General features: G+C 41.6%; 1 protein-coding gene across 2 annotated transcripts in view; it reads right to left on the reverse strand.

Moving 5' to 3' along the window:
• The window catches only part of ST8SIA2 (ST8 alpha-N-acetyl-neuraminide alpha-2,8-sialyltransferase 2), a 510945-nt gene that overhangs the window by 115148 nt on the left and 368478 nt on the right, over positions 1-27319 (reverse strand). For both annotated transcript variants that reach the window (XM_040342364.1, XM_040342363.1), the window contains exon 5: positions 14942-15235. In XM_040342364.1, the coding sequence (XP_040198298.1) occupies positions 14942-15235 (294 nt within the window). The remainder of the gene's footprint in view (positions 1-14941; positions 15236-27319) is intronic.

The following is a 27319-nucleotide window of genomic DNA, read 5'->3' on the forward strand; positions in this document are numbered from 1 at the left end:
TGGACCTTACCAACGATGTATGATGTAACTAAATTAGCAATAAAACCCTGACAATATGCTCTAACATTTTCCCACTCTGCAAAACAAAATACAAAGGTTTTGTCTGGAGCTGGGTTCACAAATAAGGATACTATTTTGTAAATGTATTAGAAGTGAAATGCTATATGTGAGCATTATTTCATATAATAATGTTGGATTTCTATTACTGTAGCCTTCAAGAACACATTATTTTCCCCTGTCTGACAAGCACAATGCCTTTCTAAAGAATAGTTTGTTACTTTTGCTGGTCCCATCAAGCGAAAGACTCTTATGATGCTTCTTTTATTTTCCACAGCTGATGGCAAAATATATTTTTGCAAAATAACAGCCAATAAGTCATCTCTCAGCTTGCCTACTCTGTGTGTCATGCATTCGATTCACTATTTCCTTAGGATAAAGCACCCAACACTACCAAGACATGGGAAAATGAAATCCTATCCTATCCTACTAAAATGTAATCTAATATTTACATAAATCGGTTTCGTCAAATAAGTTCAATTTGTTTTCGGAATTCATTTTGTTTATTTGAATTCAAATTGATTTGAATATTCCAAATTCAGAAAATTTTAATTGGTTCGAATTCAAATTCCATTCGAATTCAAATCAAAGTTCATCCACATCGCTTTCCATTCAAAATCAAATTTATTCTATTCAAAATTTGAATTTTGGATGATGTATATTCTTTCTATTCCATCATATTCAAAAAAAAAATTCTATTCATTTCTATTTTATTTTATGCTCTATTCTTCTCTTTCTATTATATTATATTCAATTTGAATTTAAATTTATTCTATTTGAAATTCAAATTTCAGAAAACACTTAGGGGCAGATCCACAGACAGAGTACGCCGGCGTATCTACTGATACGCCGGCGTACTTTCAAATTTCCCGCGTCGTATCGTTGTTTTGAATCCCCAAAACAAGATACGACGGCTTCTGGGTTAGATCCGACAGGTGTACGTCTTCGTACGCCTTCGGATCTAAGATGCAATTCTTCGGCGTCCGCTGGGTGGCGTTCACGTCGTTTTCCGCGTCGGGTATGCAAATTAGCTATTTCCGACGATCCACGAACGTACGAGTGGACGGCGCATTTTTTTACGGCGTCTGTAGTCGGCTTTTTTCGGTGTATAGTTAAAGCTGCTATTTCGTCGCGTATAGTTAGATTTGCCATGTTAAGTATGGCCGCCGTTTCCGCGTCGAAATTTGAATTCTTTCTTTTTTTTCTGTATGTCGTCCGTGAATCGGAATGTACGTAAGTCACGTCTAAGTTTAAAAAATGACGTCCTTGCGACATCATTTCGCGCAATTCATGGCGGGAAATTTAGAAACGGAGCATGAGCAGTTCATTCGGCGCGGGGACGCGCTTCATTTAAATGAATCACGCTCCATAATCGCCGATTTGAATTCCGCCGCCAGAGATACACTACGCCGCCGTAACTTACGGCACAAAATCTTTAAGGATTCAAAATTACGCCAGGTAACGTACGGCGGCGTAGTGTATCTCTGATACGCTGCGCCGATCTATTTCTCTGTGGATCTGCCCCACATATTGTTATATTCTTTCAATTACATTTTTTTCTATTCTATTTTATTACTTTATTTTTTTTTCTATTCTATTTCGTTCTCTTATATTTGCATCTGAATTTATTCTTTTTGAAATAAAAATTTCGGAAAAAGGCTATATTCTTTCTATTTTATTCTATTCTGTTTGTTTTTTTCTATACTAATCTTTTCTATTCCATTCAATTTTTTTTCTATTCTATTTTTTTCTATTGTATTCATAGTTACATAATTACATAGTAGGTGAGGTTGAAAAAATACACAAATCCATCAAGTCCAACCTATGTGTGTGATTATATGTCAGTATTACATTATATATCCCTGTATGTTGTGGTCATTCAGGTGCTTATCTAATAGTTTTTTAAAACCATCGATGCTCCCCGCTGAGACCACTGCCTGTGGAAGGGAATTCCACATGCTTGCCGCTCTTACAGTAAAGAACCCTCTACGTAGTTTAAGGTTAAACCTCTTTTCTTCTAATTTTAATGAGTGGTCACGTGTCTTGTTAGCATGGCGATTGTGTCATAATTTCCTGATTTTGGAAGAGACCACTACTGAGAGCAGAGGATCATGGAATATGTAGTCTGGAGGGCCGGAGATTTCAATAGACCTGCTGCTAACCACAAGTTCCAGCTGGCTGCAGAGAGGAGGAATTCTGGGTGAGTAGATAAATAGAATGATCTGGAGGGTGGCACCCTTAGGCCCACAGCTGCAGAGCAGGGACAAGGCAACTCCAGTGAATGTGAGCGGGCGCCACTGCCTGGACAGTGCCCTCTCTGAAGCCAAACCCTCAGCTACCCGGTCCCTATCAGCAGTTTGGTTATCTGGAACCACTTTCATCTAACGCAGACACCGCTGAATCCCTGGGTTGTCGGGTGACCAGTCGGGCATGCCTCATCTGACTGCAGGTCCTACAAGAGCCTGTTCTGGACGTCCTCTACCAAAGAGCTTTGATATCACTAGGAGAGGTGAGTGGGCAGAAGCCCACCCTTGTCATTATACTCAGAGACACTGCATGCAGACACCTTCACCCTTTCCTTCCTGCACCCAAGGCATATCCTGAGAGACACCTTGGTTGGAATATTCATCGTTGCTGGTCGCCATTGCACATATTCCCTTACCGAAGATGGCAGTACCTCCATTGAGAGCCGAGGGACAGATTGGCTTCAGGTGCCGACATCGCGGGCGACCAGGACAGGTAAGTGTCCTAATATTAAAAGACAGAGGCTGCAGTATTTGTAGCTGTTAACTTTTATCTTTTTTTTTTTTTAGCAGAACTCTGCTTTAAATGTGAAAACAGGCAAAATCAACAATGGCTTGGATTTGTTGAGTGATGTTTTGTTATTAGTGTAGTTACATATCCTCTATTGTTTGTGTGCCTTATGTAATGAAGGGCTCAGAAGTTTTGGCTGCAATTTTTGGTGCTATGACAGGTTGATTTCCCTATGCCCATGCATTCATTCACTAAGCTTGTCCCTATTTTCTAAAGGGATAGGCAAGTCAACCTCATGCCTTTCCATTTCCTCTGTGTTGCATTACAAATGTGAGAGTGCTATTTGATGAAAGATTGCACTGTGATCACTCTATTTATCTACCTGTTTGTGGCCATGTCAGGTCTAATTACTATTTAGCTTTCACCTGCACTACACCGACACTAGATTGAGAGACTAGATTTCATTGCAGGAAATGTTAGTTCTTGGACAACAGAGTACATGCTTTAACCCGTGTGGTGCCATGCTTCATGTTTGAACACAAACAGAAACTTCTGACACTGGAATGTGAGGATTTACTGTAGGCTGTGTACAGGGCAACATAAAACTACATGATGAATGCACATCTTACGCAGGTGAAAATCACACGAGGCAAGTAGGAAGGGTTATCATTGTTTTTAACAATTGCATGTGGCAACAGTTTCAAGTGCATTTTATTTCCAAATTCTGCATGAAATTCTGGGTCATCAGTAAACAGCATATTGCAATTTCTTAGGGGATAATGATTAGTGTTGAGCAGAATACGCCATATTCGATTTTGCGATATATCACGAATATATAGCCGAATATTCGAGAAATATTCGCTAAATTCGAATATTCGTGATATTTTATCGAAATGAAATGTTTGCGAAATTTCGCTATTGCGAATGCGAAAATAATTGCGAAATTTCGACAACTGCGGTAGGAGCACTCTGATTGGCTCAGAATATTTGTGATATTTTATCGAAATTTCGCAAAATGCGAATGCGATATTTATTGCGGAATTTCGACAACTGCGGTAGGAGCCCTCTGATTGCCTCAGAATATTCGTGATATTTTATCGAAATTTCGCAAAATGCGAATGCGATATTTATTGCGGAATTTCGACAACTGCGGTAGGAGAACTCTGATTGGCTCTGATGCAAAAGAAGGGCGGAGAAAATAATTGCGCAATATTCCGATTGCCGAATAATCGCATTGCGATTTTTCGGCAGGATAAAGTGATCGCTTCAGCTACTCGACCCAGGGTCTCTAATCATACCAGCAATGCTTTTAGACGTCGATGGAGATCTCTAGGATGTGATCTGTTCTAAAAATAAAATTGAAAAAATTCGAATATTCAGAATAGCGAATATTCACCGCGAAATTCGAAATATATCGCGAATACTCGAATATGCCATATTCGAGCCGAATATTCGCAATACGAATATTCGTGAGCAACACTAATAATGATATGATCAAATCACATTGCTGCAATTCATAAGACAATATATATATATTAGTCTGGGCTGTCTTTGTAGAAATATACATTTGTGATCAAAATTAACAAAATATTAAAGTAGTTGTAAACGCTTACATATTCTCACTAAAGTAACTAGCCTAAGATACAAAGACATACAACTATCCTCCTAGATAAGTTGAACCTGTTTATCTGCATCATTCTCTCCTCTACAGCCATTCAAAGTGCAGAATTTACACAATATTTCTCAACTCCAGGAGGTGATCTGATGTCACACACTGCATAGCATAGAGAAGGGAACTGAGTGTAATCTAATACCCATGTAGAGGGAATAGACACACCCTCCTCTACACTGTCTCATACAGAAAAATGCTCAGCTGTGTCAGGATGAGGGCGAGGCCATCTCCTGGAAATGTCTGGTGTCGGCATAGACTGTCAGAAGGGACTCAGATAGCAGAACGAGGAGAGAGAGCAGACATACTGTACATCACACTAGGTGTTTTGGATAAAACACTTTAAGGCTAGGTTCACACTGCTGTAAACCAGTATTGATCCAATTTTCAGAGAAATTATATAATGCAACTTGGATGTGGTTTGCATATTCTATGGGAACACAATCACATTGGAATCACACCAGAGTATGACAGGAACCTTTTTTTAAATTGCACTGTGCTGAGTTATAGTACACTGATGTGAATGGGCACAATTGAAAACAATGTGATTTCCACTGTCATGCAATTCTGTGCAACTCAGGACCATTTCACATGGGTGATCCAATCTGGCCCACCTGTCAGTATTTCAGGCGGACCTAATCGGATGGTTCATGTATTCCCATGACCAGTGGGTGTAAACGGACCTGTGTCTTTTTAGACTCGCCTACCTCCAATCTGATCCGGCCCCCTAAAAACAAATGAAAGAGGATCTGTCCTCTTCCATGTAGGCAGTCTGTATCAGAGGTAGTCAGGTGTAAATGGACAGCCAGTCTGTTTACACCCAACGCTCAATGAGGAGAGCAGGCTCAGTCCGTACATGATCTGCATAAAAAGAGCGGATACAGACCTGTTTCCGGCCGCTCTTCTAAGCGAGGGATCAGCGGACAGATACCATGGTGAGCAAAGCATTTTCCTCCGTGTGGAAGGGGCCTCAAGCTGCTTCCAATATCACACTAGTGTGAACGAAGCCTAATAGATTTATGTGGACATGCAAGGATAAGAAAACAATGTCTAAAGACAATATTTTTTTCTGTGTGTAAATGGATTTGCACCAGCCAGTCTCTGTCACTTTACACTGTATGGTCAAAAGCATTGGGGTGCCTGCCTTACACGCACATGAACTAATATAATCCCAGTCTTAGTCCATAGAGTTTAATATTGAGTTGGCCCACCCTTTGGAGCTATAACAACATCAACTCTTCTGGGAAGGCTGTCCACAAGGTTTAGGAGTGTGTCTATGGGAATGTTTGACCATTCTTCCAGAGGTGCGTTTGTGAGGTCAGGCACTGATGTGGAGAAGGCCTGGCTCGCTGTTTCTGCTCTAATTCATCCCAAAGGTGTTCTATTGGGTTGAGATCATGACTCTGTGCAGGCCAGTCAAGTTCCTCCACCCTAAACTTGCTCCTCCATCTCTTTATGGACCTTGCTTTGGGATGCCATTAACCACTTGCGGCAGGTCAGCCCTATTGCGCGAAACAACTCACCTGTATGTAATTTCATGCAATAGACTCAGGCGGGGGGGGTGCGTGACACCGGCCACCCGCAATCGTTCACCAGAGAGGCAGAACGGATAATATATGTAAACAAGGCAGATCGCCGTTCTGACAGGGAAGAAGATAGAGGAACACCAATTTATGTCTTCATTCGGTCAGAGCACCCCCCACACAGTTAGCAAGCACCAGCTAGGCACACATTTAACCCTTTGATCACCCCTGATGTTAACCCCTGTCCTGCCATTGAGTCATTGGTACAGTAACAGTGCATATTTTTAGCACTGATCACTGTAATAATGTCACTGGTTCCCCAAAAAGTGTCAGATAGGTGTCTGATTTGTCTGCTGCAAAGTCGCAGTCCCACTAAAAATCTCTTATCACCGCCACTACTAGTAAAAAAAAAAAAGAAAGAAAAATGCCATAAAAATATCCCATAGTTTATAGACTCTATAACTGTTGCGCAAACCAATCAATATACCTTTTAGTGTGATTTTTTTTTTATTTTTTACCAAAAACATGTAGCAGAAAACATATTGCTCTAAATTGATGAAGAAGTTTATTTTATTTTTTTAATTATTGGATATGTTTTAAAGCAGAAAGTAAAAAATATTGGGCCAGATCCACAAACAGCGGGCGCAACGTAACTTTTCCGATTTAAGTTACACCGCCGCAAATTGCCCAAGTTAGTGCCCGATCCACAAAGCACTTAGCTGGAAATTTGCGGCGGTGTATCCTAAATCAGTCCAGCGCAAGGCGGGCCAATTCAAATGGGGCGAGTCCCATTTAAATTAGGCGCGCTCCCGCGCCGGACGTACTGCGCATGCTCCCGACGCTATTTTCCCGACGTGCTTTGCGCGAAGTTACGTTGCACCGAGGTTTTGTGAATCGCGACGGGTAAAAAAGAGTTGCGGCGGGAAAAATAAAAAATTTTTAAAAAATTTGACAGCGACGCGGGAAAGACGGGTATACTTTTACATGGTGCGCTAACTTTACACTTTGTAAAAGGTACCCTATCTTTACGACTGCAAACTAACACTTTACGGCGACTTCACAAAGGGAAAAACCTTCGTGGATCTCCGTAAGTGCTAATTTGCATACCCGACGCTGGTTTACGACGAGAAATGCCCCCAGCGGCGGCTGCGGTACTGCATCCTAAGATCCGACAGTGTAAAACTATTACACCTGCCGGATCTTAGGGATATCTATGCGTAACTGATTCTATGAATCAGCCACATAGATAGAAACAGAGATACGACGGCGTATCAGCAGATACGCCGTCGTAACCCTTTTGTGGATCTGGCCCATTGTTTTTTATTCCAAATTTTCACTCTTTCTTTGTTTATAGCGCAAAAAATAAAAACCATGAAGGTGATCGTATATCACCAAAAGAAAGCTCTATTTGTAGGGAAAAAAAGGAGAAACGTTTTATTTGGGTACAGCGTTGCCTGACCGCATAATTGTCAGTTAAAGCGACGCAGTGCCGTTTCGCAAAAAATGGCCTGGTCATTAAGGGGGTAGAATCTTCTGGGGCTGAAGTGGTTAAGGTTCATGTTCGTACAAAGGCAGGCGCTCCAATACTTTTGACAATATAGTGTATATCCCATTATTAGAACTATTTACTAGTCTGCTCCTGTAATGTCTTTTGTCAGAGAGGGTGGGTATTGCTTCCCTACCTATGTTTTGTGGTGTGCAGTGCCTCCTTTGACAAGCTCCTGTGGGCCATTCTGAGCTGTGGCAGGTGCACAGGAAAACTCCGCCATGACGCTAAAGGCTAATATACAGCTCTCTTTCTGCTTCGTTCAGCTTCCTGGAGATAAGATTCTGAGAAAAGTGACCCAACCAACTTTCAGCAGTGATTATTGCTACCAGCGGTATAGTGATCTCCTGATGCAAGGCCAGCATGAATCCCATTATCTGCAGGAGGTTGGGGTGAGACCACAGCGCCAAGATTATGAACATGCATGTTTAAAGAAGCTTATTACACTACAGCAGTTGCAGACAAGAATGCATGCCAGCTAAATCTCAAGGATCTCAGGCTTTTTTTTTTTTTGCAGCTATTGGAAAAAATAACTTCACTTCTACAGAGCGCTAAGGCCTCAGCTAATGTTCTTCAATCCCACTGCAGTCCCCTGCCAATGCACGCATTTAGTTACACAGCAAAGAAAAGCACAAAAATCAAACAATTGCTGACCCGTAGAGCTAGCACTAAAGCCATTTAACTCCACAACCCTCCAATTCATGGTCTTTAATTTGCAAACTCTATACTTAGAACTATTTATGAGTCCTATTCACAATGAACATTACTTGTAACAACATTCGTGTCTGCAACCTATACTTCGAGTTACTTACATTTTCACAGATTCAGTTCCATTATCCTTTGTGCTACTGAAGGAAAATGTGTTCTAAATTATGGACTTATTTTGAATACCATTAGCTTTCTTTGCAATCCCAAGAGGAACGTTACATGGATTTAAGAAGCATTGTAGGGACCTCCATACCCTATAATGTTCTGTAACTGTGCTAAAAGGTCTGTTCTCATGTACAGATATCATACAATATTTCTTGCAGCAGCACCCATTGGCAGTTTTACTATCATAATATTAAATATGATTGACTGTTAAAGGTTAGTACAGTTTCCATGGCCACAATTGGGCAAAGATGTCACCACTAACCCTAAACAGGAAAAAAGTTTGAAGTGGCATTATAGCGGTGCCAAGAGTGGAAGCATAGAGTATTTAAAACATAAAATTAATTTTAACATAATTAAAATTCAATCAAACATACAACCATTATGTATCCTTATACATCTCCATTTGTGGTGATATCACTGGAAGGATTCCAATTAATCAGTAATTACAAGATGGTATGTTTCAGGTAACCAATGGTGACAAGATGGTGTGTTTTCCCAACATGTTTCATCAACAATGGCTTCCTCAGGGGATTACAGGCTGACAAATGAGTATATGGAACCCAAAAAACCCCAGGAGGATCACCAGCTGAAGTCAACACCAATGCAGAGATCCATAACGACTAGTGTTGCTCACGAATATTCGTATTGCGAATATTCGGCTCGAATATGGCATATTCGAGTATTCGCGATATATTTCGAATTTCGCGGTGAATATTCGCGATTCCGAATATTCGCATTTTTTCAATTTTATTTTTAAAACAGATCACATCCTATCGACGTCTAAAAGCATTGCTGGTATGATTAGAGACCCTGGGCCGAGTAGCTAAGCTGAGGCGATCCTTTTATGTTGCCGAATTTAAAAAAAATAAAATTGCGAATTTTCGCTAATGCGAATGCGAAAATGATTGCGAATTTTCGATAACTGTGGTAGGAGAACTCTGATTGTCTCTGATGCAAAAGGGGGGGGCTTTGTGTATGTTTCTGTTATTAATATTTGTATGTTTGATATTATTATTTTTTTAAGAAGGAAAAAATTGCGAATACCGTAAAAAAAGGGGAGAATACAGCAGCAACTCAAAAATGTTATACAACATAAATTAATACAAGACAGAAAATGGAGTCGCTCTACAAGAATAAAAAATATGTCTAGTGACAAGACATGTGGGCAAATTATAAAATAAGCAAGCGCAAATAACTTGTGAAATACACAGTGAAACAAATATATAAAGAAATATAGTCCCAATAATAGAAAAATAATCTTTCATAAAAATGTCTTTGATATGTGAAGTGAAAAAAAGTCCAAAGCATGCAGCATGAACGTGTTCAATCTTCAAGGTGTTTGATTGACAAACGGCTGTGACAGATGGATAGAGTAAAGAATCACCACCAATGCAAAACACTTTTTATTTTCTATTGTAAAATATCAAGAATATTCTGAGCCAATCAGAGTGCTCCTTCCGCATTTGCCGAATATTCGCAATTATTTTGTATTGTAAAATATCAAGAATATTCTGAGCCAATCAGAGTGCTCCTTCCGCATTTGCCGAATATTCGCAATTATTTTGTATTGTAAAATATCAAGAATATTCTGAGCCAATCAGAGTGCTCCTTCCGCATTTGCCGAATATTCGCAATTATTTTGTATTGTAAAATATCAAGAATATTCTGAGCCAATCAGAGTGCTCCTTCCGCATTTGCCGAATATTCGCAATTATTTTGTATTGTAAAATATCACGAATATTCTGAGCCAATCAGAGTGCTCCTACAGCATTTGTCGAAATTGCGCAGTAAATATCGCATTCGCATTTTGCGAAATTTCGAAAAAATATCAAGAATATTCTGAGCCAATCAGAGTGCTCCTACCGCAGTTATCGAAATTTCGCAATTATTTTCGCATTCGCAATAGCGAAAATTCGCAATCATTTCATTTCGATAAAATATCACGAATATTCGAATTTAGCGAATATATCTCGAATATTCGACTATATATTCGAGATATATCGCGAAATCGAATATGGCGTATTCTGCTCAACACTAATAACGACCAAGTTGAGGTTAAATTGCAAAATAGACACAGGAGGGCGCCTGCAGTTAGAGTGGCTTATTTTTTAAAAAAATGGATAGATATTGCTTGCAAGCACACAAAAAAACATTTCCAGGTTGCCCTCAATTTCTAAAAATTAAGGGGGGACCTGGAAACGTTTTTTTTGTGTGCTTGCAAGCAATATTACATTTTTTTTTTGGAAATAAGCCACTCTAACTGCAGGCGCCCTCCTGTGTCTATTTTGAAATTTAACATCAGCTTGGTCATTATGTGTCCTCTGTGGCAGCATGGTGCTCCCTCTCTGCTTTGGTGTTGACTTCAGCTGGTGATCCCCCTGGGGTCTTTTGGGTTCCATTTATTCATTTGGTGGCCTGTAATCCCCTGAGGAAGCCATTGTTGACGAAACATGTTGGGAAAACACACCATCTGGTCACCATTGGTTACCTGAAACATACCATCTTGTAATTACTGATTAATTGTAATCCTTCCAGTGAGATCACCACAAATGGAGATGTATAAGGATACAGAATGGTTTTATTTTTGAATCAATTTAAAAAAAAAAATCTAATAAATGTCATGTTTTAAATACTCTATGCTTCTATTCTTTGTTGGCACCACTATATTCCCACTTCAAACTTTCTTCCTATAGACATATTTATGGGATGAGATGCCTGAAATGATGTGTTCACCTAGGTCAGACCAAATACAACACTACCCCTATTCCTTCCCTTATATTACCGATGACAGCTGGGGGAGCTGTTATTCAGCAAGTGGTGTTTTGGGTTTAAGGTTGTCAGGTAGACATGTGCACTACAGGAATGATTTTTTTAGTGTTGGGTAAATTGTTTAAGTAAATCATTTTGTTTCATCATATGATTTTCTGAATTTATTTTGTATATTCATTGTTCCCGAATTGATTTGTATATTCAAAAGTTATTTCGGAAGATTAGCTAGATTCATTTTAATATGTTAATTCGTTTTTTTCTGGAGACTACTTATGCACTCTTGAGCCATCACTACTAGTCCGACCCACCATAAGAAATGGAATTGGACAATATCTACAGGAGTCACGTGCATATGAAAGTAACAAATGGCACCAAATAATTTTGGATTAATTGGTAATGTTATGATTCAGAGATTCTGATGGCTCCACCCTCATCCAACCCAAACACAATAAATAGGAATCATCCTATTTTATTTTTATACCTTACTGTATTTATTGCAATATGTTTCCATTTCATATGTAGTGCATTTTTTATAATAACGAAAAATGTTAATGAAAAAAATAATTGGCTGATTATCCAAGAGTCAAGGATTACCACTCCACTCTAATCCGAATAAAACACATGAATCCGAATTAATTATTTATTTGTTATGTTTCTAAATTGAAGTATTTTCCTTATTCCCCACTGACTTTGTATGGTCTCTCGAGTTCAACCCCAATGAAAATAGAATCTCATTAAAACATTCACACTATGCTCACTAGAATAAAAATGAACAGATCCAAATTAATTTGGATTATTCATTATGTCATTTTGGATGCTTCAAACATTAGCAAAAGGCCCAAACTATTGCATCATGTCATTTGAATGAAACAAATTAATTTGTTGTTTTCGTAAAAATTTATTTTGGATTCGTCTAAATTTGTTACTATTGTGTTTCAGGCCCCGTACACACGACCGGTTTTCTCGACAGAATTCAGCAAGAAACTCGATGGGAGACGTATTCTGCAGAGAAAACCGGTTGTGTGTACACTTTTCGCCCAGGAGAAACCCGTCGGGAAACTCGTCGAGCCAAAAAGAGAGCATGTTCTCCATTTCCTCATTGGACAATGGGAACATTTGGCTCGACGAGTTTTCTGACAGCCGAACAAGGAACTCGACGGGGAAAACGATGTGTTTTGCCCGTCGAGTTTCTCGGTCGTGTGTACGGGGCCTCAGAGATTTCATACACCCAAATCATACAAATTTTGTTGGATTTCTGTAGGATGTGCTACAGCAAAAGTGATATTCACAAAGAGAAAAAAAAATACAGTACATGTTTAATTGCTAGCAAATTACATTTCATTGCCAAACTTTGTCATTTTGAGCAGTGATGAAGGAGAGGGAAATCTTTCTAACAAAGTCCCAGTTAGCAATAAGAAAATTACAGGGGTTTTAATCCTTTCCCACCCCTAATCTAAAAGCAAAAGCAAGGTTTTGATTGGAAATACGATTTGGAATAAGAGTCAGTAGGTGAATTATAACTAAAGTCCGATCCAAACTGAATTGTTTTTAAAGAGGAACCAGAATCTGTTACCAAAAAAGGCAGGCAATGAGCAAAGGACAAGTCACCAGTATTGCCTGTAATCACCCTGTAGAAGATCCTTTCCCCATTACTAAGTTAACTGTAATGCCGCGTACACACGATCATTTTTCGGCATGAAGAAAACTTTGTTTTTCAAAAACTTTATTTAAAATGATCGTGTGTGGGCTACACATCATTTTTCAGGTTCTGAAAAACGACAAAAAAAAAATTCGAACATGCTGCATTTTTATACGTCGTTTTAAATGATGTCATTTTTCGGGTTGTAAAAAATGATCGTGTGTGGGCTAAAACGACGTAAAATACCCACGCATGCTCAGAAGCAAGTTATGAGACTGGGAGCGCTCGTTTGGGTAAAACTACCATTCATAATGGAGTAAGCACATTCATCACGCTGTAACAGACAAAAAATCGTCTTTTACTAACACGGAATCAGCTAAAGCAGCCCAAAGGCAAATTACTTCCCCTTTATAGTGCCGTCGCACGTGTTGTACGTCACCGCGCTTTGCAAGAATTTTTTTTAAAAACTATGGTGTGTAGGCAGGCAATGTCATTTTAATGATGAAGTTGGGAAAACGTCGTTTTTTGGACATGCTGAAAAATGATCGTTTGTACGCGGCATTTGTATTGAAATCACTCCTTTGCCACATCTGTAATTTAGAATTTCGAAAACAAAAAAAAGAACTTTATGCCGCGTACACATGACCGTATTTCATGACGAGAAAAATGCAATTTTTTTAATTGGTCGTGAAAAACGGTCGTGTGTGGGCTCCAGAGCACTTTTCTCGATGAGAAAAATGGCCGTTAGAAAAATGTGTTGTTTTTTACGTCGTTCTTTTTCACACCGTAAATAACGGTCATGAGTACGCTTTAACGAGGGGGGGGGAAACGTGCATGCTTAGAAGCAAGTTATGAGACGGGAGTGCTTGTAATGGAGTTCGTAATGGAGATAGTACATTTGTCATGCTGGAACAGACTGAAAAGCACGAAGACTGAAAAGCGTGAATCGTCTCTCACCAAACTTTTACTAACACGTGGTAACACAAAATCAGAAAAAGCGGCCCAAAGGGTGGCGCCATTCGAATGGAACTTACCCTTTATAGTGCCGTTGTACGTGTTGTCGTACATATGTACGTCACCGCACTTTGCTCGAGCATTTTTTTTCACGATCGTGTGCATGCAAGACAGGCTTGACAAGAAGCACGTCGAGAAAAACGTTGTTTTTTTCCATGACATAAATAACGGTCGTGTGTACGCGGCATTAGGGGCAATTCGGACTACACTATTTGTATAAAAATATATATTTTATTTGTACAAGTTATTTTTTTTATTTTCAAAATCATTACTGAGTTTCTATGCCTTATTCTATACTGTGCCTCTGTGAAGAGGTGGCCAGCTTGGTAGAAGTAGGGTTTTGCTTACGTAGGTCAGAACTTCCAGTAAGAACACTGAGCAGCACAGTATCGACTTCACCAGTTCTCACACGAAAAGAGCCTAAGCACACTAACATATCAAAAAGTACATTGCTATAGCGCAGGAGGAATTCCATACAAAATATAGACGTTTTAAAGTGCCAGACCTCCAGCAGGAAATTTCACTTTTGGAGTACAAGCAAAATATAGGCAGTCAGCAAGCTCTGTAACATTCCATTTCCAGTACCTGCTAATAGATTCGTTTAGCATAGACTTATGCCCTATACACACGGTCGGAATCTCCAACGGGAAAATGTCCGTCGGAAACTCAGACGGGAAAATTGAGAACCTGCTCTCAATCGTTTTCTGTCGGAATTCCTGACAGAAAAAGTCAGATGGAGCATACACACAGTCGGATTTCCCGACCAAAAGCTCCCATCTGCCTTTTCTGTCAGGAATTCCGACCATATGTACGGGGCTTTAGCCTATACCAGTGGTCATCAACCCTGTCCTCAGGGCCCACTAACAGGCCAGATTTGCAAGATAACTGAAATACATCACAGATGATATAATTTGCTGCTGAGTGATTGCCGTATTCTAGTCTGTATCTCCCCAAGGTAATACATAAAACCAGGCCTGTTAGTGGGCCCTGAGGACAGGGTTGATGACCTCTGGCCTATACTTCACAATTAAAACCATCTATAGTTATGCTGGACAGTAGCTTATACCTGAAAAGGAAAATATTAAAATCATTCTTACCCTCTTACTGCATGGAGTAGACGTAGGGAAGGGTAAGCCGTGTGCACATTGATATGGTGTTTGATAATAAGGTCGTTCACCCATTCTACTCGTTCTTCACCCCCTTTGGCCATAAATGCTGGGATCCACAAAATGCTTTCATTTAAGCTTTTCAGACGCTGCATAAATTTCTCTTTCCACGTATCATTGACAAGATCCTCAAAGGCACGCTGGACCACTGAAGGGTTCATGGTTACAAGATGAGTCTTTGTGCCAACATCCTTGGCATATTCTTCAACGGGTGCAAGATTACATCTATAAAAAAAAAAAAGTGCATCAAACTAGTCATCTACGTGACAACAATTAAGGAGTAACCTATACAAAAGACTTAGGCCCCATACACACGAGAGGATTTATCCGCAGATACGGTCCAGCGGACCGTATCCGCGGATAAATCCTCTCGAGGATTTCAGAGGATTTCTATGCGATGGCGTGTACACACCATCGCATTGAAATCCGCGCTGAAATCCTCTGCCGATGACGTGTCGCGCCGTCGCCGCTATTATGACGCGGCGACGGGCGCGACGCTGTCATATAAGGAATTCCACGCATGCGTCAAATCATTACGACGCGTGCGGGGAATCCCTTTAGACGGATGGATCCGGTAAGTCTGTACAGACGAGCGGATCCATCCGTTGGAATGGATTCCAGCAGATGGATTTGTTGTGCATGTCAGCAAATATCCATCTGCTGGAAATCCATCCCAGGGGAGATTTCTCTGCGGATAAATATCCGTTGGCGTGTACACACCATAGGATCTATCCGCAGAAACCCATTTGATGGGATTTATCTGCGGATAGATTCTATGGTGTGTATGGGGCCTTACATTGTATAGATATGTATAATAAAGTGATTTTTGAAATTCTGTTTTTAAGGTATAATGTTCACCCGGTAACCCTTAAGGGATGCTGGTAAAGCTACCATATGCTCAGAGAGTACAACCACACCAAAGCCCACCCAGAGTAAATAGAGGATAGGTTAAAAACACCCTCCTTGCACACCCAAGGAGTATCTGATTTCCTCTTCCCATTGAAAGGTTCTCTACTATAGAACAATGTTTCAGTATGATATAAGACATCACATCATTGTAGGAGCAAAGTGGTTATAGTCCCAGCATATAAAATACACTATGATGCCGTCATTCTATTTGGTCCAACAAGTCCATAACCACTTGCGGCAAACAGTTTTATCACTGGACATGAAAATTTGAAATTTGAAATATCATTCTGGAATTTCAATCTTTATTATTTGTTAGAATCAATATTTCTACTATATCCCTAGGTGGATAATCATACACTTACCAATTTAATTTGACATGTTATGTTGACATTTAGTTGAGAAACCCACCAGAGTGTCATATAACATGACAACTTAGACAAATGAGAAAATAATTTTCATTTTTTTAAATGTAAGATATTGCTTGAGTCACAGTAATATAATTTCCACATGTACAGTATTTAACTAGTTTTTCCCCATTACATACAGAAGCTGCCTGTCCACACAAGCAGCAGTCCATTCTCACTAGCTCCAATGAACAGTCAAGTGATGTATTTTTAAAGTTTACTGCTTGAAGAAACTTTTAACATGAGAGAGGTCGGGCATGGGGTACTTCAAAATGCTCAGGTGTAGCTAGTAATTAGAAGTCTCTTCTAGTAGTAGTAGTAGAATATGGTGAACAGTCCTAGGCCCCACAGCTGAAGACCAAGGGGCACATTTTTGGGTGTCTGGTTACCTTGTGTAGGTACACAACTGTTTGTTCCCTTAGTCACTACTAAATTTCCCAGGACAGTTGCCTCCTTCTAGCTTCCTGTCCGACATAACGCCTCTCAGAACCAAATCTCTGGTGATGTGGTTCTCTTGAGCATTGTCCATTCAAGTCCTGGCACCTCTGAGGCCTCTGAAGCAGTTGTATGGCTCATAGGCTTCCTGAAAGCAAGCAGCCCCTGCACATCTGGAACCCTTATGGGGAGAAGGAACCCTGCTTTCCAGTGTCTCAGACTATTTATCTACATTGCTGCCCCCTTCTGGACATTTCCCTTCCAGGGATTGGCCAGAACCCGATAAATATTTAGGCTGGTTGATTTGAATCTGTCCTAAGCTCTGGAAGCTTCTTCCAGACTCAGGAGGAAGTAATCAAACACCCAGCCTGTGAGACTCTGATTACAGAAGTAGCCAAAGATACATTTGCCTAGCAATCTACGCAGGTAGGGTGCTATATATTTATAAAGAGTGCAAGTGGGAAAAAAACTAAATTAAATAAAGACTGGGCAATACTAATCAACAGTAAGCTAAGCTTCAGCTATAAATGCCAAGGTAGCAATTAAAATAATTTACTATAAGCATAGAAAGGGTCACTTTTGATAAAAAATAAGTAAAGCTCTAATTCATCTGGAAGAAAAAAATAAATAGACAGATTACACACAGCTATAAAAAATAAAAAATCTTCTCCCGTGGTAATACTTACCTTCACGCCAGTGCTTTTCCCAACAGACTTACTGATCAAGTGATGTGGTGTTGCTCCTTACTCAACTTACTTCCTTAGAATCCAAGGTGTCAAAGTTTCAGCATAATACTAGGCTCACAGAAGAATGGTGTAGAGCAGTGGTTCTCAGCCCTGTCCTCTAGTACCCCCCCCCCCAACAGGCCATGTTTGCAGGTTTTCCTTTATCTTGCACAGGAGTCAATGGCTTGGTATTTTGGACAGCTATTTTATCGAAGAGAAATTCCCCAAAAATGGCCTGTTGGGGGTACTTGAGGAAAGGGTTGAGAACCACTGGTGTAGAGATCAGGGCCACATCATTATGTGATGGAATGTGCCCACTGCTGCAGGATGAATCGTGAAAAGAGTGACCTCACTGGGTGACTAAGGACACTATTTTATTCCTAAGGAGTGCTGGAACTCTAAGGAATTGGGGGGGGGGGCAGTTGGGCTTTGAACAGTAGTTTTCCTGACACTTTTAAGTAATAATGGCCAGGGAAATGCCCCAAGAGGTTTTTCTCTCTGTGTGCCAAATTTCCCCACAGTTGCCTAAAAGGCTTTATTTTATAATCCCATGGGGAAAAATGGCTAGACTTCATGAGACGGTGAACTTGATGGACGTGTGTCTATTTTCCAACCTGGTTAACCATATAACCATTAATCAGAAAATGTGTTTGATGCAGACTAGATATTATTCAGTGACTATAAATCCTTACTTCAAACAGCGTATAATGTAATTTTGATGCCTGAGGCACCAAGATATAAATGACTTGTCCAAAGTCACAAAGAGGAGACACAAGGATCAAACTAGGCTCGCCTACTCTGTTATTAATCAAATGAGCTGTTCTCTTCTCACATCAATGCAAAAAAGAATGTTATTTGAATTCAGATTTCCTTTAATAGGGATCTTTGCAATCACAATGCTAATGTGTGCTGACTTTGAAGACTGTGTCTTCTTACATAGTAATTCAATGGGCTTTGTACTCCGTATGACTAGCTACTTTATAATCCTTCTTTGAGTTCTTCATACCTGTTGAGCTCAGGGGTTTTGAAACGGATATCAGATGGTATAGGAGAAAGGGCACTCAATAGCTCTGCATGGGTACAGCACAACTATTATTTCTTAAAAATCCAAGTCTTGGAAAGTCAAGTGTTGGTAACAAGGGACTTTTGCAAATAGGTTTTCTGATTAGTAGTTATAGTTAGTAGAACATTATTGTATTAATGTATAATGTTTTTCTTCAATAAAATTTGTATTTTATTTCGGGGTATACCTGCTACATTAAGGACTAAAGTGCCCTAAATGGTGTATATTGAGTCTATATTTAACCACTTCAGCCTCTGAAGATTTTCCCCCTTAGGCCCGGTACACACGGTCGTTCCAAACCGATGAGAATGGTCCGATGGACCGTTTTCATCGGTTCACCGCTGAAGTGGCCTGATGGTCTGATGTGCGTACACAACATCGTTCCAAAAACCGATCGGGTCAGAACGCGGTGACGTCAAACACACGACGTGCTGAATAAAACGAAGTTCAATGTTTCCAAGCATGCGTCGACTTGATTCTGAGCATGCGCAGGTTTTGAACCGATGCTTTTCTGTACTAACCATCGGTTTGGACCAATCGGGCAGTGGTCCATCGGTTCGGTTTTGAAGCATCTTTTAAAATTTTGGACCGAAGGAAAACAGACCGATGGGCTATACACATGGTCGGTTTGGACCGATAAAACTGAACCTCGGTCCATTCTCATCGGTTTTGTCTGACCGTGTGTAAGGGGGCCTCAATGGCCAGGCCATTATTCTACATATTTTTTGGTAAAAAACAAATGCAATAAGCGTATTTTTAGCAAGACTGCAACATTGCGGCAGACTAGTCGGACACTTTTGACACTTTTTTGTGGGACCAGTGACATTTATACAGTGATCAGTGCTAAAAAACAATTACTGATTACTGTATAAATTAAAAATGGCAGGCAATGGGGTTAACACTAGCAGCTATCAAGGGGTTAAATGTTTTCCCTGGGAGGTGTTTCTAACTGTGGGGGGAAGTGTACTGACTGGGAGTACAGAGAGATTGCTGTTCCTGATCACTAGGAACAGATGATCACTCTGTACTTCCCTGTCAGAATGGGGATCTGTTTGTTTACATTGACAGATCCCCCTTCTGGCTCTCTGTGGAGCGATCGTGGGTGGTAGGTGCATTCGCGGGAACAAGCTGACCTGCTGCAGTATAATGATGGTGGCTGATCAGCAAGTGGTTAAAGTCCTTTTGTTATATCTGTTTGAGAAAAAAAAATTGTGACACTGCCAGAAATACCTGTAGTTTCCTGTGTACTCTGCAGTGGTATCAGCCCTGCCCAGTTCCCTTCTGTGAAATACAGAACACCTCTTCCCTCGGCTATGGATTTAGAAAGGTGTTTTGTAATCTGAACACACTGCCTGATGAGGGGCGACAAAGATGCTCTTCTAAAGGTACAGGATAGGTTAAACCGGAACTAAAGTCTAAAGTCAGCCATAGATGGATCAAATCCTGTCTGGTTCAGCAGAGCATGGCCAAGATTCGGTTCACCTATGGGCAGGCTGATGAATCAACTGGGGTACAACCAGAATGCAACATTTTTAGCGTTTTTAAATTCCGACCAGACAATAGCAAAATTTCAAAAGCTTTACTGAAGAATAAGTTCAACATAAAGTGCAGTCTTTTCCTAACATGTCCAACCCTAATTCAGGCTTATGGCTTCCCCAGCATACCTGCACAGAAAGAATCCCTCTTTGGTAGAGTCCATGGTGATGGCATCCAGGTTTGGCATTTTCGGAGAAGACTGCAAGTCCCTGCATTTCCTCCAGGCTCTAGCGGGATTCATGGTCTCTCTGGACTTGGCATATTCACTCTTGCGTGCTCTAGCTTTTTCCCCAGGTTCGGACCCCTGTCCCATGTTTATACAGCACAGGACAAGTTGGTCAGACCCAGGAGGGAGGGAGGGGCCAGGAACACCGAAGAGGGCTTGTTATTTAAAAAAACAAGACTTTACAATCACTTTAAACTCTATATGCCTTCAAAGAGATAAGTCCGTTGTTTTAGTTCAACCAGCGGGTTAAAAAAAAAAAATACTCGTCTACCCCATCCACACACTCTATGTGGAATGGGGGAATTCCCCCCACCTCCCAAGCTGTTGTCTTCTGATAGTGGGGAGACTTTATCACAGTAAGAATACATAGATCAGCATTGAAGGCTATGGCCTGCAACGCCGATCAAGCTGGGAAAATCCAAGGGCGGTTGTACCATCCATGGTGTTTGTGTGCATTTATAATTTTAAGTATTTTTTGTAAAATATTGTTTCGGAAAGTATTTAAGCTACTATCGAGGAAGGTATCATGTACTGTACAAGCAATGAAAATTGCAGTTCAATTTTTCCAAATGTAAAATAACGCACTTTAGGAAAAAGATCTTTAGTTATCACTAGAGGGATCACCAGCAGAAGGAGGTCCAGATTCCTTTATAAAGAACTTTAGGTATGACTCAAGGGATCACCAGCAGGAGGAAGGAAGTCTGGATCCCTCTATATATATCTTTAGTTATCATCACTAGTGGGATCACCAGCAGGAGGAAGGAGGTCTTGATTCCTCTACATAGATCTTTAGTTATCACTAGAGGGATCACCAGCAGGACAAAATCATAGCTCCCAACTGTCCCTAATTTTCGAGGGACTGCCCCTGATTTGGAGCAATGTCCCTTTGTCCCTCTTTCCTCCTCATGTGTCCCTCATTTTGATCTAATCCATATAGTTGTATATAACATGCACTTTTTATTTCTCAAAAAGTGTTTCCCAGTGCTAAACCTTTCATCCAAATTCTAAATGGCTGCATTTGTCAATTTTAAAAGCCAATATAAAGGCATAGTAGTGGTAAAAAAAAGCCCTTGTAGATTTAATAAACCTTTTTTTTTTGCAGTTAATTCTCCTTTAAGAGGTGTGGCAGGGGGCATGTCCTATGCCTACATATGTTTGCTAGTAGGTGTCCCTCCTTCCCATCTCAAAATGTTGGGGGGTATGAGAAAGGAGATGTTGATTCCTCTATATAGACCTTTAGTTATCACTAGAAGGATCACCAGCAGGAGGAAAGAGGTCCTGATTCATCTATATAGATCTTTAGTGAGACCTCATTTAGAATACTGTGTCTAGTTCTGGAGACTAGGGATGAGCTTCGAGTTCGACTCGAACATTGCCTGTTCGCCTGTTCGGCAAACAACGAACAATTAGGGGTGTTCGCGGCAAATTCGAAAAGCTGCGGAACACCCTGGTCTATGGGAGAAGTGCTAATTTTAAAGGCTAATGTGCAATTTATTGTCCTAAAAAGTGTTTGGGGACCTGGATCCTGTCCCAGGGGACATGTATCAATGCAAAAAAAAGTTTTAAAAACGGCTGTTTTTTCGGGAACAGTGAATTTAATAATGCTAAAAGTGAAACAATAAAAGTGAAATATTACTTTAAATTTCGTACCTAGGGGGGGTGTAAAGTTAGCATGTGAAATATCGCATGTTTCCAGTACATAGAACTGTCTCTGCACAAAGTGTCAGACAACGTTGGAGCAGGAAGCCGGGAACAAGTGGATAATCACCGCTGGATTTTTTTTCTTTTTTTTTTATTAATAAAGGACTTTTTTCTACGGTGTGTGTGTGTGTGTTTTTTCCAACAATTTACACTTCCTTCGTGAAATGGTAGGGGTACCCCATTAACAATTCACATAGGGGGGGCAGGATCTGGGGGTCCCCTTTGTTAAAGGGGTCTTCCAGATTCTGATAAGCCCCCCGCCCGTAGACCCCCACAACCACCGGGCAAGGGTTGTGGGGATGAGGCCCTTGTCCCCATCAACATGGGGACATCCTCCCCATGTTGAGGGCATGTGGCCTGGTACGGTTCAGGAGAGGGGGGCCGCACTCTGTCCCCCCTCTTTTCTGCGGCCGGCCAGGTTAACGTGCTCGGATAAGGGGTCTGGTGTGAATTTTTGGGGGAACTCCACGCCATTTTTTTTTAAAATTTGGGGTGGAGTTCCCCTTAAAATCCACACCAGACCTGAAGGGTCTGGAATGGATATTTGGGGGGAACCCCACGTCATTTTTTTTAAATTGATGGCGGGGTTCCCCTTAATATCCATTGCAGACCTGAAGGGCCTGGTAATGTAATTTGAGGGGACCCCCACGCTATTTTTTTTTATGAATGAATTCTCTCTGAATTGCCAGAGCCGACAATTCATTATAGCCGCAAGTCCGGTTTTAAAAGACTTTTTTTCCTTTCAGAAATGACACTTTGTGCAGAGACAGTTCTAAGTACTTGAAACATGCGCTATTTCACATGCTAACTTTACACCCCCCCAGGTACGAAATTTAAAGTAATATTTCACTTTTATTGTTTTACTTTTGGCATTATTAAATTCACTGCTCCCGAAAAAACGGCCGTTTTTAAAACTTTTTTTTGCATTGATACATGTCCCCTGGAGCAGGACCCAGGTCCCCAAACACTTTTTAGGACAATGACTTGCATATTAGCCTTTGAAATTAGCACTTTAGTCCCATAGACTTTAACGGGGTTCTAAAGTTCACACGAACATTTGGTGTGTTCGCAAGTTCTGGTGCGAACCGAACAGGGGGGTGTTCGGCTCATCCCTACTGGAGACCTCATAAAAAGATATTGATAAGATAGGACCAGTCCACAGACAGGCATCAAAACTGGTGAAAGGTTTGGGGGATAAAACATATCAAGAGAGACTTCAGGAAGTCTTGAGGAAAGAAGGGAAATGGGAGACATGACTGAAACCCAGTCTTGGTGCGTCCATAGAGGGCGCAGGAGCGCCGCCCCCTCTCTCCTGCACCGCTCTATCTATAGATAGATTCATGCATCTATTGCCCTATTCAGGTGTCTGGCCCCTTGTCGGGTGCCGGACATCTGAATTACAGCGGCGGGGGTGCTTTTGGAAGTGCCCGTTTAGAGCCGTCGGCTCTAATAGGCATCCTGATTAGAGTCATAGGCTCTAATAGGCTTCCAAATTGGTAAACAGCAGGGGGAAATGCTGTGCGTTCGCTGTTTACGTAGTGTTGTGCTAGGGAAGCAAATAAATTGCTTCCCTAACACTTACCCGCCTCTCAGCCAGTCAGGTGTTCGGGTCTGGTTACCCTGTCACCTGATTAGCTGAAGCGACAGGCCTATCAGGTGTCCAATCATAGCAGAGATGGGAAGAGGAAAGGAGAAGACATGGAGGACTCGTAGCATGGAGGACAGCGCCGAGACAGGTAAGTGCCGGGCGGGGGGGGCACACTGGCAGCATTTGATGGGGCACAGTAGTGACAATTGATAGGGCACACTAGTGGCAATTGATGGGGCACACTGGCTGCAATTGATGGGGCACACTGGCGGCAATTGATGGGGCACACTGGCGGCAATTGATGGGGCACACTGGCGGCAACTGATGGTGCACACTGGCGGTAATTGATGGGGAAGACTGGCGGCAATTGATGGGACACAGTGGCAGCAATTGATCGGAACACTGGCAGAAATTGATGGTATAGTAGCTGCATTTGATGGCACAGTGGTGGCAATTTATGGGTACAGTGGCTGGCTTGCTTGCGCCCCCCCAAAAACATTAAGCATCAGCCGCCACTGCTTTAACCTTTAATTACATTAAGGATTGGAATAGGGTTCAGGAGGGCAATATTTTCAATATGAAGCTAAGATCAACAACATGGGAACACTCAAACTATCACATGGACAGTTCAAAAACTAATCTTAGAAATAATTATTTTAACAGAAGAGTAGTTAGGGCTATATTCACAGAGAGATTTGACGGTGTATCTCCTGATACGCCGTCGTATCTCTGACTTAGGCCGGTCGTATCTATGCGCCTGATTCATAGAATCAGTTACGCATAGATATGCCTAAGATCCGACAGGTGTAACTGTGTTACACCGTCGGATCTTAACTGCATTTTAAAAATGGCTGCGGGGGGCGTTCTCGCTGATTAATATGTAAATCAGCGAGATACGCCAATTCACAAACGTGCGCGGGCCCGACGCAGTTCGTTACGACTTTAACATAGCGGTTTTCCCGGCGTATACTTACCCCTGCTTTTTTTAACGTTGTTTGCGTACGCCGATTCTCAAACCCGATCGTCGCAAGTTACGCTCACGCCGAAACCACTGACGTCCTAGCGACGTCAGTGGGAGCAATGCATGCCGGGAAATTTCACGGACGGCGCATGCGCATTTAAATCGGCGCGGGGACGCGCCTGATTTAAATAGTACACTCCCCCTAGCCACAGAATTTGAATTCCGCCGGGGTATTTACAATCCGCTGCCGCAAGTTTGGAGGTAAGTGGTTTGTGAATTACCCACTTGCCTCTCAAACTTGCGGCAGCGGATCTTAAATCACATAGATCACGCGGATCTAAAGATCCGCTGATCTATGTGAATCTAGCCCTTAATGTTTGCAATTAACTTCCAGCAGAGGTAGTGAGTCTACGGTAAGTGGATTTAAACATGCTTGGGACAAACATGGGTCTACAGTATACAAACTGTAGACAATTCAAAAATAAATTAATTGTAAAAATGGGGTATCCTCAATAGACCACTTGGTCTATTTTTTTCCTGCTGTCATGACCCTTCTATAATTCTATGTAAAAAAAGCAGCACCATCTTTTCATTTTACACATTCTACACGTTCAGAAAATATATGGTTTGTGGGGTCTTATACAAACTTTCTAGACTGTTCTATGCATGTCGGAGGTGCAGAATTAAAGTAGAGTAGAGTTAAAGTAATATTTGGCTTTATTCTTCAGTGGAATTACCTGACATAAAATACGCTGCCCTTACTCCTTAAAACATGTACAATCTTACCACAGCTTGTAATTTATATTTAGTGGCAATTTTAGAATGTTATTGCTAAGTGAAATTTTTATGCCTTTGAAACTGCACTTAACAGTTTCATATACAATGAAAATACAAACTTATAAGAGTACAAATATTACATTGGGGCAGTTTTTATTTATTGCCCTTTCCTGACAAGTTGTAAATTACAGAGTCCTGATTTTTCATAAACGTACACGTTTCCCCAAAATAAAATTTTTCTTCATAGAAATATTTTTTCTGTCCAATTTCTAGCTACAGTATATATGAATGACATTGCCAAGGCAGAATTCTTGTGCCAAGGCAACTGGTTCCAAAAATACTATTTAATTAGTAGTGAGTAGATTGCTGTATAAATATTGAGTGGATTTTATAGCTAATGCTTCTGGAACAAAAAGGGTTATTATCTCCTTAGTCCCACAATCACATTTCATGTCCTGGCTTGGAAGGTGGTAGAAATAGCCCACCCACTAAAAAAGTGTACTGAAAAAATTGTGACGGTTGGATGCTGAGGAAGGAAAATTGTTAAGACGTACATATTTATAGCTGCCAGCAGTGGTGGCTATTTATAGGGGGCGCAGGGGAGCCGCCACCCCAATCAATACGCCCTACCGCTAATCTCCATGCAGGGTGCCAGATGCATGGATTTCAATGTGTTTTTTATTAAGCACATGATGAGAGCCTAAGGCCACGTACACACGATCGGTCAAAACCGATAAAAATGGACTGAAGGACCTTTTTATCAGTCCAAACCGATCGTGTGTGGGCCCCATCAGTCAGTTAACCTTCGGTCAAAAAAATTAGAACCGATGGACGCCTAACCGATAGGTCAAAACCGATGGTTAGTATGCAAAAGCATCGGTTAAAAATCCACGCATGCTCAGAATCAAGTCGACTTCCGGTTCCGGCGCCGCATGAGAGGGCGATAGACAGACACCGCTCCCGCCGCCATCCTCCCGTTTTCTGCCACAGAGCCCGGCCAGAGCTTCGAGGTGTCCCTCCCTCACCCCCGATCCAGAGCGGGCGCATATGGATCGCTTTGTAGAGCGATCGTACGCTCGAGCGGTCTCCTCCACACCTCCCGCGGGAGACGCGGCTCCAGGCACAGCCAAGATGGCGGCCGCGCAGCATACGGGGGAATCTCCTCAGACACACGCTGCCCCGGACACTCAGGCAAATGACCCAGCATCACCAGCGGACATTGCCCATCAGGTGGTCGCCCTGCTGGGACCCACTCTAGCTGCCACAGTAGATGCCGCTGTACAAAGGGGGCTTGAGCAGCTTCACCTGGAAGTGCAGTCACAGGCCCAGAGAATTGCACAGACGGAGGACAGAATATCTTCCCTTGAAGATGATTCCACTGCTCAGTCCGCCATTTTAGCTCGCATAACCGCTGAAAACAGGGAGTTATGGAGCAAGTTAGACGACCTTGAGAATCGTTCCAGGAGGAACAATATGCGCATTATTGGACTGCCAGAATCAGTTGCTAATAACCAGCTCGCTAACATATGCGCTAAAGTTATCCCTGAGCAACTGGGACTCCGTATACCCTGCGCGGTTGAACGCGCCCATCGCATCGGTCAATACATGGAGAGCCGCACCAAACCCAGACATGTCATTGTTAAATATCTAAACTACGCAGATAAAACCGCCATAATGCAGGCATTCCGCCGCACGCGCTCCCTCTCGCTGGATGGATCAAAACTACTGCTGTTTGCTGATTACTCCATCGAGGTGATGAAACAGCGCAAGGCTTTCTCCGCAATCTGCACAGCTCTGCACCGTGATCAAGTAAAATTCTCCCTGGTGTATCCGGCCACCTTGCGCATCCAAACTAAGTCAGGGGAGCACGTCGCTTTCTCATCGCCTGAAGAAGCGGATCGCTACCTTGCGTCGGCCGACGCCGGAATGGATCACACCAACTCTGCAGAGGACTCCTCCTCGGCACCGGCCACTTCTTCTACAT

This window comes from Rana temporaria, chromosome 3 (genome assembly GCF_905171775.1).
Source record: "Rana temporaria chromosome 3, aRanTem1.1, whole genome shotgun sequence".
Lineage (NCBI taxonomy): Eukaryota > Metazoa > Chordata > Amphibia > Anura > Ranidae > Rana > Rana temporaria.